The following is a 15,308-nucleotide window of genomic DNA, read 5'->3' as shown; positions in this document are numbered from 1 at the left end:
GATGTATTTACTGGCACTAATATGTGGCGGTTGCTATGATGCTCTGTTTCATAACAGTGTATATGTTTAATAAGCATTTGAATGCACCAATACTACAAAGATACTGTAATCGGAGGCCTGTTTGATAAATAGGTTCTCATGCTTAGAAGCTACGACGACATCATGAGATATACATGACCTTTAAAGGACAACCGACGCCTCCGGATAAGTTGCGTCCATAATTTGTGAAATCACTTGAAATGACTTATACTGAGCGTAATTTACAAATATTCCACCACATATAGCTATATTTTACGTTTTAAGACTCACGCTGAATATTCAGGAAGTCTTGTTTTCCATTTGATGACGATGCCTGACGTGAAGTCACGGAAGGAACGCCCCTGATCGAGAAAGCGACACGCAATGCATTTTGGGTACTTTGCTTGGTCTGAAAATTTCGTGTTGATCCGTGTTTATGGCGAAATTAGAAGGAAAATACATAAATAATGTGATGGTGAATCGTTGTGTGTTGCACCAAGACTACTATTTGATACGAGTTGACACAAATTCCCAGCAGATAAATCAGCCCATTTCCAACGGAGCTTGGGCGCCATCTTGTGCATTTTCTGGGACGCTACATTGGAGTACTGACGCAGTCGAATTCATACGGAAGGACTTCTTTAATCAATTACAAACATTTATGCTTTCCTCTTCAGAACTATTTGAATCATATTCATAACTGGATGAGTAACAAGAAAGCATCTTCTCCGAATCTGAAGCCATTGTTTTGATTCTAGAGCAAGGCAAAGACGTAATGGCGTGACATCACAAACATAGGGGCGGGACCTTCTGAAACTGAAACTTTCTGAGGTCATTTTGAAGTAGTTTTGGGACACTTTGTCATTTTTATTGGTGTTTTTCATTTGACTAAAAATATCAGCCTGCATGTTTTGGGTATTTTAGATGCTATAAAACGTTTTTCTGATGTCAGTTAGGAAACAAAAAAAATGGTGTCGGTTGTCCTTTAACTGTGTGACAGGAAATCAATACTTGTTTTGATTTTTTAAATCTAATCCAAGACAACTGCTCATCCTCAATTAGCCAACATGACATGACTTAGATCTAAGTAGAGGCAGACATCTTGTTTTCTTGCTTACAAAAGTCCACAATTTTGCCCTGACTAAATGCTTCTTTGGTTCTTATCTCATATCCCAAATACATTTAATCTGCCAAGAGAAGAAATGACAGTAACAAATCATCAACTAGCATTTGCTAACACTGTTTGTGAGTCATCATGTGGACAAACAGGATTCAACACAATAACCCAGCCACACCAGATACACATTTGTGTTGCAATTGGCACACATGTGCAATGCAATGAAATATCAAATACATTTATTTTTATAGTCCCTGTAAAGTCAATTCAAACGTCTTTTTAACTCATTCACTGCCATTGCCGAATTTATTCGGCAATTTAAAATATGACGTAGAGCGCCATTCCCGAATTTTTTCGGGTTTTGTTTTTTCATGCTTGGGTGCTGATAAAGCGCTGGCCATGGCCTTTGGCAATGTTTTTTTCCTTTCCACAAGGGGCAGCATTTCCCTTTTCCCATGTTAGTGCTTTGTTCCACAGCTGTTGTTAAAGCACTATAATAACAATACTAATAATAATAATACAATTAATTTCTAAGCACCTTTCAAAACTCTCAAGGTCACTTTACAATTGCAGGATACGTTTTTCTGTGGGTGAGCAGTGGCAGCCACACGCGCCAGTGTTCACTCAACCCAGAAGTAACTCGGATAGAAAGCTAGCTAACTAATATATAGCTAACAGATAGCTAGCTAGGCCTTCACTCAACCCAGAAGTAACTCAGATAGAAAGCTAGCTTGCTAAGAGACAGCTAATAGATAGCTAAGTAACTAGGATAGAAAGCTAGCTAGCTAATAGATAGCTAGCAAAGAGACAGCTAATAGATAGCTAAGTAACTCGGGTATAAAGCTAGCTAGCTAATAGCTAGCTAGCTAGATAGCTAATTCATAATGGCCCCCGTGAGGAAACCGTAACTACAATGTGGCACACCTATCTATATTTGCCCATACTATATAAACCAATATGCATGTACTGCATTGTATTTTGGCCAGCCACCCCATTTCAAGCTCATATAACTCCGGACCCATATAATTTAGGAATTAAGTCATTTTTTTTCTGATGAAAGAAGAGAGAAGGCATAGGTGTCAAAGTTATTTTTTTGCCGCGGGCCACATTGTAGTGTCCTTGAGAGTTTTGAAAGGCGCTTATAAATGAAATGTATTATTATTGTAGTTATGGTTTATAATAATAATAATAATAATAATAATAATAATAATAATGATAATAATAATAATAATAATAATAATAATAATAATAATAATAATAATAATAATAATAATAATACATTTAATTTATAAGTGCCTTTCAAAACTCTCAAGGACACTAAACAGTCATAGGATATATTTATAGGATATATTTTTTTTCTGCGGATGAGCAGCGGCAGCCATAAGCGCCAGCGCTCACTCAACCCGGAAGTAACTCAAATAGATAGAAAGCTAGCTAGGTAGCTAATAGATACAGGAATAATAATAATACATTTCATTTATAATGACTGTTATTTTGGATTACATCCAAAAATATGACATTTTGGTTAGGATTTTAGCAAACATGGAATTTCACAAGTGTGATTTGCTTTCGCGGACCGAAAAAAATAATGTGGCGGGCCAGATTTGGCCCCCGGGCCTTGACTTTGACACCTGAGGTCTAAGGTTTCTTACGCTGCATTGAATGTTTCGGTAGTCCTAAAACTCAATATTCTGTGGGTCCTGGAATTCGAGTGACAATGACAAAAACCCTGGCACTGGAGTGGACACATTTTTGCATGTCTAACAGTGAATGGGTTAATGGCCACTTCATACGTTCTGACTGGAATCAAAGCCCTAAAAACCTTCTTGAGGATTTTTTTTTCTTTTCCCCGAGGTACTTAAACGCATCATGAAACGTCTACAATGCGTGCATACTGAAATATGACACAAGCCCTTCATCTTCCATGGGTTTTTCTACGAATGTCCCCTACATGAAAGAACAACCTACCATTCTTGTTGAGCAACACAGCAAGCAACCCCACCCCTCTGCGGCCTGCGCCGCCATATAGACCAGAGACCTTGAATGTATGCTTTGCATGTCAAACAAAACCCGGCAGATTGTGCCCACCGTGCACATGTTTGCATATTCCAGGGCACACATGAATGCAAATGCATCCAAATCATTGTTTAGGTCATGGGTATGAACTACGATAGATTATAGCCAAAAATATCATACATATGAAAATTAGCTCACAGAGACATTGTAATAATTGATTTTGAAGCCTTATTTTATCAACCTGCATTTTTTTCAATCATTTCAAATTTCCTAGGTTGTTAAGATTCTAGGTGGGGTGTCAAATTTAACTTATTCACTGCTAGACATGTGCAATAATAATATTTGCTAACTGGCTACCTAACTAGCTCTCTATTTGCTATCTATGAAATTTTGGTTAGGATTTTAGCAAGCATCATGGGATTTCACAAGTTTGATTTGCTTTCGCGGGCCGAAAAAAATGATGTGGCGGGCCGGATTTGGCCCCCGGGCCTTGACTTTGACACCTGAGGTCTAAGGTTTCTTACGCTCCATTGAATGTTTCGGTAGTCCTAAACCTAAAAACTATTAGTTATCCATGAGCCAGCTAGATAACTTTCTATCTATTTGAGTTATTCCGGGTTGAGTGAACGCTGGCGCATGTGGCTGCCACTGCTCACCAACAGAAAAACGTATCCTGTGACTGTAAAGTGACATTCAGAGTTTTGAAAGGCGCTTAGAAAGTAAATTGATTATTACTATTATAATACATTTCATTTATAAGCACCTCTTTGAAACTCAGGATAAACGTGTCTACTCCAGTGCCAGGGTTTTTGTCATTGTCACTCGAATTTCAGAACCCACAGATTATTGAGTTTAAGGACTACAGAAATATTCAATGCAGCATACGAAACCTTAGATTCTCTTCTTTCATCAGCAACAAAGAGTTAATTCCTAAATTATATGTGCCTGGAGTTATATGAGTTTGAAATGAGGGCAGCTGTGAAAAATTACAATTTGATACATACACATATACAGTAAAGTCTCGTTATATCGATATTCAAGGGAGTCCGAAAAAATATCGATATAACCGGGACTATCGATATATCCGACCCTGTTTACATGTAATTTTCTCCATGCGCGCATAGAAATAGTATCGATATAACCGAGACTATCGATATATCCGATATCGATATAACGAGACTTTACTGTATATACATACACATACACATATACATACACATATTGGTTCATATAGCGCTTCAACAATAGCGGAAGATGGAAACGAAGCGCTTAAAAAGGGATATGCTGCTCCCTTGTTGGAAAGAAAAAAAAAACATTGCCAGAGGACATGACTAGCACTTTATCGGCACCCAAGCATGAAAAAACAAAACCAGAACAAATTCGGGAATGGCGCTCTACATCATATTTACAATTCCCCAATAAATTTGTGAATGAGACCATCACTAACATAATCCATTTCTAAGCGCCTTTCAAAACGCTCAGCCACTTTACAGTCACAAAATCATTTTTTTTTCTGCGGGTGAGCAACGGCAGCCACATGCGCCAGCGTTCACTCAACCCGGAAGTAACTCAAATAGATACATTAAGGAGAGTAAGAGTGTCATAAATATAGTGAGGAAAAAAACCCACATTTTCAAGAATACTTCTAAAGTTACAGCATTAACCTTCTTTGTTCATGTGAGTGAAATGGAGCACTCGACTCCCTCCTTTCAAAAAACGGCTAACCAAAGCCCCGCCCCCTTTTCCTCATGGCCCCCTAGACTTCTAGGAATTACGCTTTGCAACCTGGGTCATGCTGCTCCAACTCCCCTTTTTCTCCAAGGCTGTAAATAGTTCCTGGGAAGGGGAGGAGAACACCCCCCAACCCCCCCACCGCGGCTCCCCACCACCCACCCGCTACAACCCACACGTCTCTTTTTTTTTTCCTTTATTCTTGGCGCCGAGTTGTGTGAGGCGCACATGTGGGTCAAGAAAACGAGTGTGTCGTCATCACGTTGCTTGTTGACTGTCAACGAAGAGGAATGTGTATATAACCCAGTGGCCCTTGAGAAGGGAACATTATGTCCTGACGCACACACAAGTGGGAGGTATGGCTTTGTTTGTTTGTTTTTTACACTGCAAAGTATGGGTCGTGGGCCTAAAGAGGTCCCACCCAGTTCGCCAATCTGGTCCACCAACAATTCACATGATTAATATTATCATTAAAATGAGTAAATATTACACCAGTCAAAGGCAAATTGTTATCAGATTGATTTGTGTGTCCTCAAACATAATTTTGATATATATATTTAAATTAAATACATAAATAAATAAATGCAATGATTTGGACAAATACATAAGTAAATGAAATCAAACAAATAAAATACATAAAATAAAAAATATAAAAAAATAAAATAAATACATTTAAAAATACATAAATAAATGAAATGAAATAAATAAAATAGCATAAATAAAATAAAATACAGATAAATAAAATAAACACATAAAGAAATTAAATACATAAATACAACAAATGGACAAATACATAAATAAATGAAATGAAATAATAAAAGGGCATAAATAAAATACATAAAATAAAAAATATACAAAATAAAATAAATACATTTAAAAATACATAAATAAATGAAATGAAATAAATAAAATAGCATAAATAAAATAAAATATAAATAAATAAAATAAACACATAAAGAAATTAAATACATAAATACAACAAATGGACAAATACATAAATAAATTAAATGAAATAATAAAAGGGCATAAATAAAATGAAAAATATACAAAGTAAAATAAATACATTTAAAAATACATAAATAAATGAAATGAAATAAATAAAATAGCATAAATAAAATAAAATATAAATAAATAAAATAAACACATAAAGAAATTAAATACATAAATACAACAAACGGACAAATACATAAATGAAATGAAATAATAAAAGGGCATAAATAAAATACATAAAATAAAAAATATAAAAAAAAAATACATTTAAAAATACATAAATAAATGAAATGAAATAAATAAAATAGCATAAATAAAATAAAGTATAAATAAATAAAATAAACACATAAAGAAATTAAATACATAAATACAACAAATGGACATATACATAAATAAATGAAATGAAATAATAAAAGGGCATAAATAAAATACATAAAATGAAATAAATAAATCAAATAAATACATAAATAAATGAAATAAATAAAATAGCATTGATAAAATAAAATAAATCAATAAATAAAATAAATACACAAAATAAATGAAATAAATACAATGGATGGACATACATAAATAAATGAAATAAATAAAATAGCATAAATAAAATAAAACTCCCAAACTCTGGAATTCACTTCCACCCAACATCCGTAATATTGACTCCCTATTTTCAAGGCTCACCTCAAAACCCACTTGTTTAAAATTGCTTTCAATGTCTAGTTCTATCTGCTATTTTATTATGTATCATTTTACTTATGGTTTTATTGTTATGTGCTTTGTTTTATTGTAAAGTGTCCTTGGGTGTTTTGAAAGGCGTTTGAAATAAAATGCATTATTAAAATATATAAATACATTAAATAAATACATAAATAAATTAAATGAGTAAAATAGCACAAATAAAATAAAATGTAAATAAATACATACATTAAATAAATACATAAATAAATTCAATGAGTAAAATAGCACAAATAAAATAAAATGTAAATACATACATACATTAAATACAACAAATGGAAAAATACATAAATAAAATGACAAAAATAAAATACATCTATCTATCTATCTATCTATCTATCTATCTATCTATCTATCTATCTATCTATCTATCTATCTATCTATCTATCTATCTATCTATCTATCTATCTATCTATCTATCTACACACTTTTTTGTGGCATTAGACTTTTTGCACAATCCAAAAGACAAACAGAAGACGCATCTACGGATTTGTCAATCTATTTGTTTATTTAACCAATGCATGCCTGACATGATCCTATTCACATGTAAGAATACAGATTGGTATTTGCATCCAAATACTCACTACTTTGATTTCATAGAATTAACCCCCACCCCCCATTTTGTCCGTCTGTCTTCACAGGTTCATCTTTGTACACTCTGAGCGGAAGAACTGCATGCATCTCAAGGACTTGGTTGAATAAATAAAGTGAGAGCGGGAAGGTGGGCAGGGTGATGGGGGGGAGTTATTATTGCTGGGGGCGGGGGGTGCCTCCATTTTAGTATCACAAGGAAGGAATCAAATGTGCTGGTTATTGTCGTATAGGCTCGGGATTTCACAGTTTTTTTTTTTTGGGGGGGGGGGGGGTATTTCAGAAAATACTTTACATGGAGAAAATGCGTATATGCTGAGCGGTACGCACATTTCACATTTATAGCATTGCGTCGCTGTGAGGGTTCACTTTCGTATAAGCCTCCAACCGGGCATTTTTTCCGAATTATAGTGGAGCTCGAATGAGGCCCCAGCTGTGCACGCTACATATCAGGAGAATACTACTCAGCTTCTTTGGCAAAAAAATAAAAAATAAAAATCTACAAATAATTGCTTCGCTTTAGCACGTGAGGGGCCGTCTGTTCTTAGAAAAGAAAAAAAGAAAAGAAACACCTCAAACTCCCTCCCCCATTGTTGTTTTAGCAATTCAGATGGAAATGTGTGTGATTTCATCAAGTGACGACGCCGTTGGTTTTGATGTGATTCCCAAAAGACAAAAGATTTTGATGTTATCTTTTACACCATGCAAATAGCGCCATTTCCTACTCGGTAACTGGGTGTCAACCAAGTCACGTCACTCCTGATAACATTTTAGCTAGCCGAAATCACCAAAGTGTTTTTGCCTCCGAGCACTGATTTAGCGTTTTGCTTCTTGCTTTGTGGAAGCTTAAAGGACAACCGACGTCTCCGGACAACTTGTGTCCATCATTTGTAAAATGGCTTCAAATGACTTCTACTGAGCGTATTTTATAAAGATTCCACCGTATATAGCTATATTTTATGTTTTAAGACTGAATATTCCGGAAGTCTTGTTTTTGAGTTGGTGACGAGTCCTCACGTTACGTCACTGAAGGAACGCCCCTGACCGAAAAAAAGGACACATTGTAGCAGTCCTTCCATCACGTCAATGCATTTTGCTGTACTTGTTTGGTCTGGAAACTTTGTGTTGCACCCAAAAGAGACAGAAGAGGGCGACATAGCTCCATGTAAGGAATCAATCAGCCTGTGGGCTGTGATTAATTCCTTACACGGAGCTATGTCGCCATTTTCTGCCTCTTTTTTGCTGGTACATTTCCCCCCCTTTTGCCTCAAAATGGCACGGAATAAATTCTTTGATTGCAAATATGAATGCTTTCCTCTTCAGAACTATTTGAATCATATTCATAACTGGATGAGTAACAAGAAAGCATATTCTTCCAATCTGAAGCCATTGTTTTGATTCTCCAGCAAGGCAAGACGTCTTGGGGTGACACCACGACCAAGGGGGCGGGACCTTCTGAAACATTTTTTTTGCAGATTTTGGACACTAAGTCATTTTTATTGGTGTTTTGCATTTGATTAAAAAGATCATACTGCGTGTTTTAGGTATTTTAGATGCTATAAAACGTTTTTCTGATGTCAGTTAGGAAACAAAAAAGTGACGTCGGGTGATTGCAACTATAAATTATGAAAAAAAAATACTGGGTTAGACCATAGACAGTCCATCTATCTATGCCTATGTCATATAGTGTCAAGCATGAATCACAATTACTGATCAGGAAATAATTTATTCTGATTGACTACATTGAATGAACTGATAATTGCATTCATTAAATAATTTTGTTTTCATATATTTTGACTTACGACCATTTTGACTTACGACCGTTTGTTCGGAATGGAACTCGGTCGTAGTCGGATGTTACCGGTACTGTACTGTATTTTTAAATTAAAAAGGTCCTTTATTGTCAGCGATCAAGATGAAATATTCAATCATTGGAAAAAACTTGATGAACGATACTATAAAGCGTTTGATTGGTGGGAAAATTGAAATCAACATTTTTAGTTATCCTCTCATTTGAATTATTCACATCGGATGAAAAGGAGAAAAAGCCCTTTGTATCTAATTTTCGCTATTTTGTATTGATTTTATCCAGCAAATTTTGAAAATATTCTCTTGTCAATCACGTCAAGTCCTTCCCATCCTTCCGCCAAAGCTTTATCCCGTCACTGATATGTAGCGGTGTTTTGGAAGGCACTTTCATGTATGTGCGTGGCCCATATTGGTGCAAAAAAAAAAAAAAAAATCACTCGCATTTAGCCTCACAACCACAGCGTTTGACTTTTAACTCATTCACTGCCATTCACGAATTGATCCGGGAATTGAAAATATGACTTAGAATGCCATTCCTAAATTTCTTGGGGTTTTGTTGTTTTCATGCTTGGGTGCTGATAAAGCGCTGGTAAGACCTCTGGCAATGTTTTTATTCTTTTCCACAAGGGGGCAGCATTTTCCTTTTTTTCCATGTTAGCGCTTTGTTACAGATTCAGCTGTTAAAGCGCTATATAAATGAATATGTATGTATTGTATTTTAGACAGTTGCCCTATCTATTATCTATAGAGCTAGCTGGCTACCTAGCTAGCTATATATTTTCTACCTATTAGCTATGTTGCTGGCTAGATATCTATTAGTTATCTATTAGCGAGCTATCTAGCTTTCTATCTATTTGAGTTACTTCCGGGTTGAGTGAACGCTGGCGCATGTGGCTGCTATCTAGCTGGCTACCTAGCCAGCTATTTATTTGCTATCTAGCTGGCTACCTAGCTAGCTATATATTTTCTATCTATTAGCTATGCTGCTGGCTAGATATCTATTAGTTATCTATTAGCTAGCTATCTAGCTTTCTATCTATTTGAGTTACTTCCGGGTTGAGTGAACGCTGGCCTGTGTGGCTGCCGCTGCTCACCCACAGAAAATCTGATCCTGTGACTGAAAAATGACCTTGAGAGTTTTGAAATGTGCATATAAATGAAATGGATTATTTCTATTATTATTATTGTATTATATAACTCGAGATATATAATTTAGGAACTATTTTTTTCTTATGAAAGAAGAGTCTCAGGTTTCTAATGTAGTATTGGATGTTTACGTAGTCCTAAAACTCAATATTCTGCGGAACCTGGAATTCGAGTGAGAATGACAAAAACCCTGGCACAGGAGTAGATTTTAGCACGTCTGGCAGTGAATGAGTTAAGTTCACCTATCAGAGCTTGAGCAAAAAATAAATAAATAAAAAGATGAAATGACACCCCCTTTTCCTTCGTCATCAATATCTCATCTATTGTCTACTTTTTATTGTCGTGTTGACCAGAATGTCTTACAACATATTTTCGGACCCCCACCCACCAACAGTCCTGTGCAAAACTCTTAGCTCACCGATTTAGCATATTTGCTCATCCATATTCTGTATAATGCAGATTAAAAAATAATATCTATAAACTGCATCTACAACAGACCTTTGCCAAGGCCACATCTTCAAGATCAAAAAGTGCCATAGTTAATTGATTTATTCATTACTCCACTGTTACGTATGATTGTGTTGTGAAAAGCAAATTCGGTATCCGCACCGTTATTTGGATGAGAACACAAAAGGTATCCGGGACATCCTTTCATCCATCAAATACAGTGACACCTTGGCTTACGAACTTAGTTGGTACTCAGCCAGAGTGTGTAAGGCGAAACGTGTGTATCCCAAAAATAATTTCCCATAGGAAACCATTAAAATGAGAATAATCCGTTCCCAAAACACACAACTACAAAAACTATACCCTATTTTATGTATAATAAATGTGTGATGGTATTATAATTAAAGAAATAAACTGTACTGTATAAACACTCGAGCATTAAACACTTGATGAGGAACTTAACCTTCTTCCAGCATCTTGAGGAATGATCCTTTGTAGGAGCTTTCTCTGCGATAATTTTATCTAATTCCTCATCAATTGTGTTCTCTTTCGATGGGTTGATACCTTGGGGTAGCTGATGGCTTGTGCGGGTTTTTTTGTGGAACCTGATTGATGGGATGTTTTAACCTTGCAGTCTACAGTCTGCCTTTGAACTATCAAAGTTGAAACTCTCCCACTGTCATCTGCCTGTCAATTGTTTAAACCACCTCCCCTCACTGCTGCGTTCATGACCAATCACGTGGCTTTAACCGACGACTGGGGGCAGGGAATTGAGGACCAAAACTAGCCGGCTGCCATTTTCTTGTCAGGAGAATGGGCTCGTTCGCGAACGACACATCACTCATTGTGGCAGCTACGTGTGTATCCCGAAAAATAGTTCGTATGCAAAGGTAAAATTGTCCTAAATTTAACGTTCGTAAACCGAAAAGTTCATAAGCCAAGGGGTTCGTAAGCCGAGGTATCACTGTATAAGCGTTCTCGTTCAACACATCTGACGATCAGCAATAGGTGACGCATGCTCAATATTGGACTTTTTTTTTTCCAATCGCATTTCAGAGTGAACGCAGGTTGCTAATGATAGATATTCTATACCTGCTTTTAAAAAAATGCATCCATCCATTTTTTTAATCGCGCTTATCCTCATTAGGGTTGTGTGTGAGCTGGAGTGTATCTCAGCTGTCCTTGGGAGAGACGTGGACACACCCTGGACTGAGATCTTTGTTACTGTGAAATGTAAATTTCTCCACTACGAGGCTAATAAAGAAAATTCCAATCCAATCTCATTTTGAAATGTGGGCATCCAGTTGTGAAATATGCAATCCTATGTAGGCTCGCTCTTCGCTCCTTCAGTAGCAGAGATAGTAAAATCGTGGCCTCTATCATTTAAGTTGTCCATCTATGGACAACTTAACGCTACAGCTAACGCAGGTGTCGGGAACCTATGGCTCGCGAGCCATAATGATTGCATCTGGCTCGCTGATAAAACTAAATACATATTCTCGCTTTTTCACTGTTCATTTCCTGTTTGGGCGGTAGTTGGCGGAAAGCACAATTTTGATTGGATGATACTGACATATGGCCGTTGTTGTCGTAACGCCCCCCTTTCAAATAAGCCTGACGAGTAAAAAAAACATTGTAAAGAGAAAAAGTTCTGCCGTGATTCTAATTTGCAATGAGACAATACCACTTTGACAAGCCCCATGCTAACGTTAGCATCAATATACTTCTGTGAGAGACAGCGTGCAAGCTAATGAGCAATGTGCAGGCTAGCTAGCAGTAGCTTCGCCGATGGACCTGGCAAGTTGACTTTCATTTCGATCGTTTGGCTGGATTTCTTTTAATCAATCATGAGGAAGGAAAAACTTCATATTAATGGTGAGTTTTATCAAGTTATTTTAAATAATATATTATGACATTTTGTTGAAATTATACGTGTTTGCGTATGTATGTGTGCGTGTGTATTTCACTGAAAAAACATTTCAAAATATTTGACTTTTATGGCTCTCAAGTCAAAAAGGTTCCCGACCCCTGCGCTAACGCTAACAGTGCCGCTAACGCTACCGCCAACGCTACCCTTGGTGTTATGTGAAATGAATTATTTGCTTTTGTTGGTCTTACCTGTGCAGTCCCAGTTTCTTACCTTGCGTTTTGTGGCATAAAGATGGAAGACATACGACACAGACAGCTTCCACTGAGAGTTAAGTCAGCTACAAGAAGGGATGTTGGGGGGGGGGGGGGGGTCTAATCTAGGCCGCTTTGTTTTTTGGTGACCGGTGTACAGATGGACCCGCTCACACACTCCCCGCAGATCCCGAACGCACCGCAGATCTGGTTCAGGTGGAACTTTAAGGGTGAGGTGGTCCTGCTTTCATGCCTTCCCTTCTTCCCAAGTTCTTTCAGGTGTGTGTTATGTCTGTGATGTGTGTGTGTGTGTTTTGTCACGTATAGTTCTGTCTATCAAAACTGCGGAATGCTGATGGAGCGGCCAGCTTCCTCATGGAGAGACTGTCAGTCTTTGTGGTGTCAGGCCGTGCGCCAGATTTGCTCCTGAGGAAGGGGTTTCTGGTTCCTGCCAGACCCCGACCCACGGGTCCGGGCCCCCTGTCTGCCCCCAGACCCGGTCCCCTCTCCATCCTCTCACTCACCGACAGGCTCTTCCTGTGCGGAGGGGCCAGCGTGAGCGAAGGATGGGAGTCGTCTGAAGAGCAGCTGTTCGCTCGCTCCAGCCTGGAGAAGGGGGAACAGAAAGGGGCCCCCTCGGGACCCCCGAGGGTCCCCGGACGAAGGGTGTCCGGGGCTGGGATCAGGTCCTCCGCATCGGACTCGGTGTGACTGAGCTCGGCTTCACGTTCGGGATGACAGGAGCCGATGTCCGGGGGTTTATCAAAAGGGAAGGACGTGGAGCCGCCGGGGGAGTGCGAGCGTTCTACGGGGGTGTACGGCGAGGAGACGCAGCGGGTGTCGATGCAGTCGGTGATGCTGGTGTACTCTGCGGCTTTGACCTGGACGCCCGCACCCAGTCCGCCGTAGCAGGTCCTCGCCGGGAACATCAGGCTGTGGGACTTGACCAAAGCAGGCTCTTCCAGGAAGGATGCGCCCACCGTGGAGAGGAGGCGGCTGCTCTTGGAGCGCTCCAGCGGTCCGGCCGAGGGAGGCGGCGACGCTTCCGCGTCCCAGGGCGGGAGGCCGCTGTCCGGTAACAGGTGGGCCGAACACAGGGAAAGATCAGCCGCCGCGCTGTCATCAAACACGGCGGCAGTCGTCCCGCCGCTGGCCCCGCCGCCTTCCGAGTGCCTGTCACTCAAATCCCGGCCTCCCGACAGCACCACCTCGACGGTGTCGGACTGCAGCGACGCCTCTCTCTGGAGGGGCGGAACCACGCGCAGGGAATCCAAAAAAACCTCGGCGGGTGCCACCTCCTCAGACGTCGAGACGTAGATATCGATGCAGGATGACGGACGGTGCTGCTGGGAGACTGACAGCGTCGCCAGGGGGAGGGGCTTTGAGTCTTTGGCGACGGCGGACGACGACACGGACTGCGAGCTGTTGGCTCGATGGAGACTGAGCGAGCGTTCTTTAAAGAAACTATCGGCCCGTTCTGCGCCACTTGCGCGTTCGCCGCCGCGCCCGCCTCCGACGTAAAACGAATGGCTTCTTGTCCGTGACCCCGCCGCCGTGTTGGTCGGAGATGGAGGGGACATGGAGCCCTCGGCGGTGCACTCCAGCGCCTCTTGCAGGCGGTACGTGTTCCCCTCGGTGCTATTGAAGCTGCTTTGTCGAAGAATGTAAGCGGCGTCCGCGCACTCCCCTTGACGGAGGATGTACGCCGAGTCGGTGCAGTCAGACGACGTCCGCGATCGAACTTTGTTGACTTCCCCGCGTTCGACGCCCGTCACGCGCTCCAAGGCCACGGCGATTCGTCCAATCAGCTCCTCCATTTGCGCTAGGCGGACGTCAACGGTCTGCAGCGAGGCCTTCATGAAGTGCTCCCTCTCGTTGACTTCCTCAAGCCGCATGGCCATGTTCTCCACCCTGACAACAGTAATGATGAAAACATCAGTACAAAGTTACCCCTAGCTTAATAGTTCATTCTCCAAGAGCATAAAAGAAAATCTTCCCATTTAGTAATCCTTTTGGGAACTTGTCAGATCAAAACATGGTGGAAAAATATATTGTTTTTTGGCAGAACAAGTGATATTAAAATGTTTAAAAATGTCACATATAGCAGAAAACAACTTTGTTAAGGCAATTCAGTACGGACACATTGTAAGCATCGTTTTATTTTTTTAAACTTGTTTCATTATACATCCGATTAATGACGTCATATCCGTCAGTCTTAACAAAAGCACTCCCAAACCATCTCTGCGGGAGAAGGGGCGCCGGCCCGTACGGCCCATGCCCGTTTTGTACGTCACAATTTATCCTGTGACTGTAAAGTGTCCTTGAAAGTTTTGAAAGGCGCCTATAAATGAAATGCATTATTATTATTATTATAGCATGTAGTACACGACATAATTATAATATATATACTGTACAGAAAATTATCCCAATATCCTGTGACTGTAAAGTCTCCTTGAGAGTTTTGAAAGGCGCTTATAAATGAAATGTATTATTACGCGGGCCAATTGTATGACGTCATTTTAGTCGCCGTCTGCGCTGTGTGGCGTCCGCATAAAAGGAAGAAAAAGAAAACCGTCGCCTCACTTCCCCAAAA

The 15,308-nt window shown here is 39.5% G+C and overlaps 1 protein-coding gene across 20 annotated transcripts in view; it reads right to left on the bottom strand.

Moving 5' to 3' along the window:
• Positions 1-9,940: 9,940 nt before the first annotated feature.
• trpm3 (transient receptor potential cation channel, subfamily M, member 3) overlaps positions 9,941-15,308 on the bottom strand; it is a 143,358-nt gene continuing 137,990 nt past the window's right edge. For all 20 annotated transcript variants that reach the window (XM_088993650.1, XM_088993657.1, XM_088993655.1 and 17 more), the window contains one exon: positions 9,941-14,626. In XM_088993650.1, coding sequence (XP_088849776.1) covers positions 13,033-14,626 — 1,594 coding nt within the window. In that variant the 3' untranslated portion in view covers positions 9,941-13,032. The remainder of the gene's footprint in view (positions 14,627-15,308) is intronic.

This window comes from Hippocampus bargibanti, linkage group LG04, assembly GCF_051943395.1.
Source record: "Hippocampus bargibanti isolate YZ-2025 linkage group LG04, ASM5194339v1, whole genome shotgun sequence".
Lineage (NCBI taxonomy): Eukaryota > Metazoa > Chordata > Actinopteri > Syngnathiformes > Syngnathidae > Hippocampus > Hippocampus bargibanti.
This window is presented reverse-complemented; position numbering and strand designations above follow the sequence as displayed.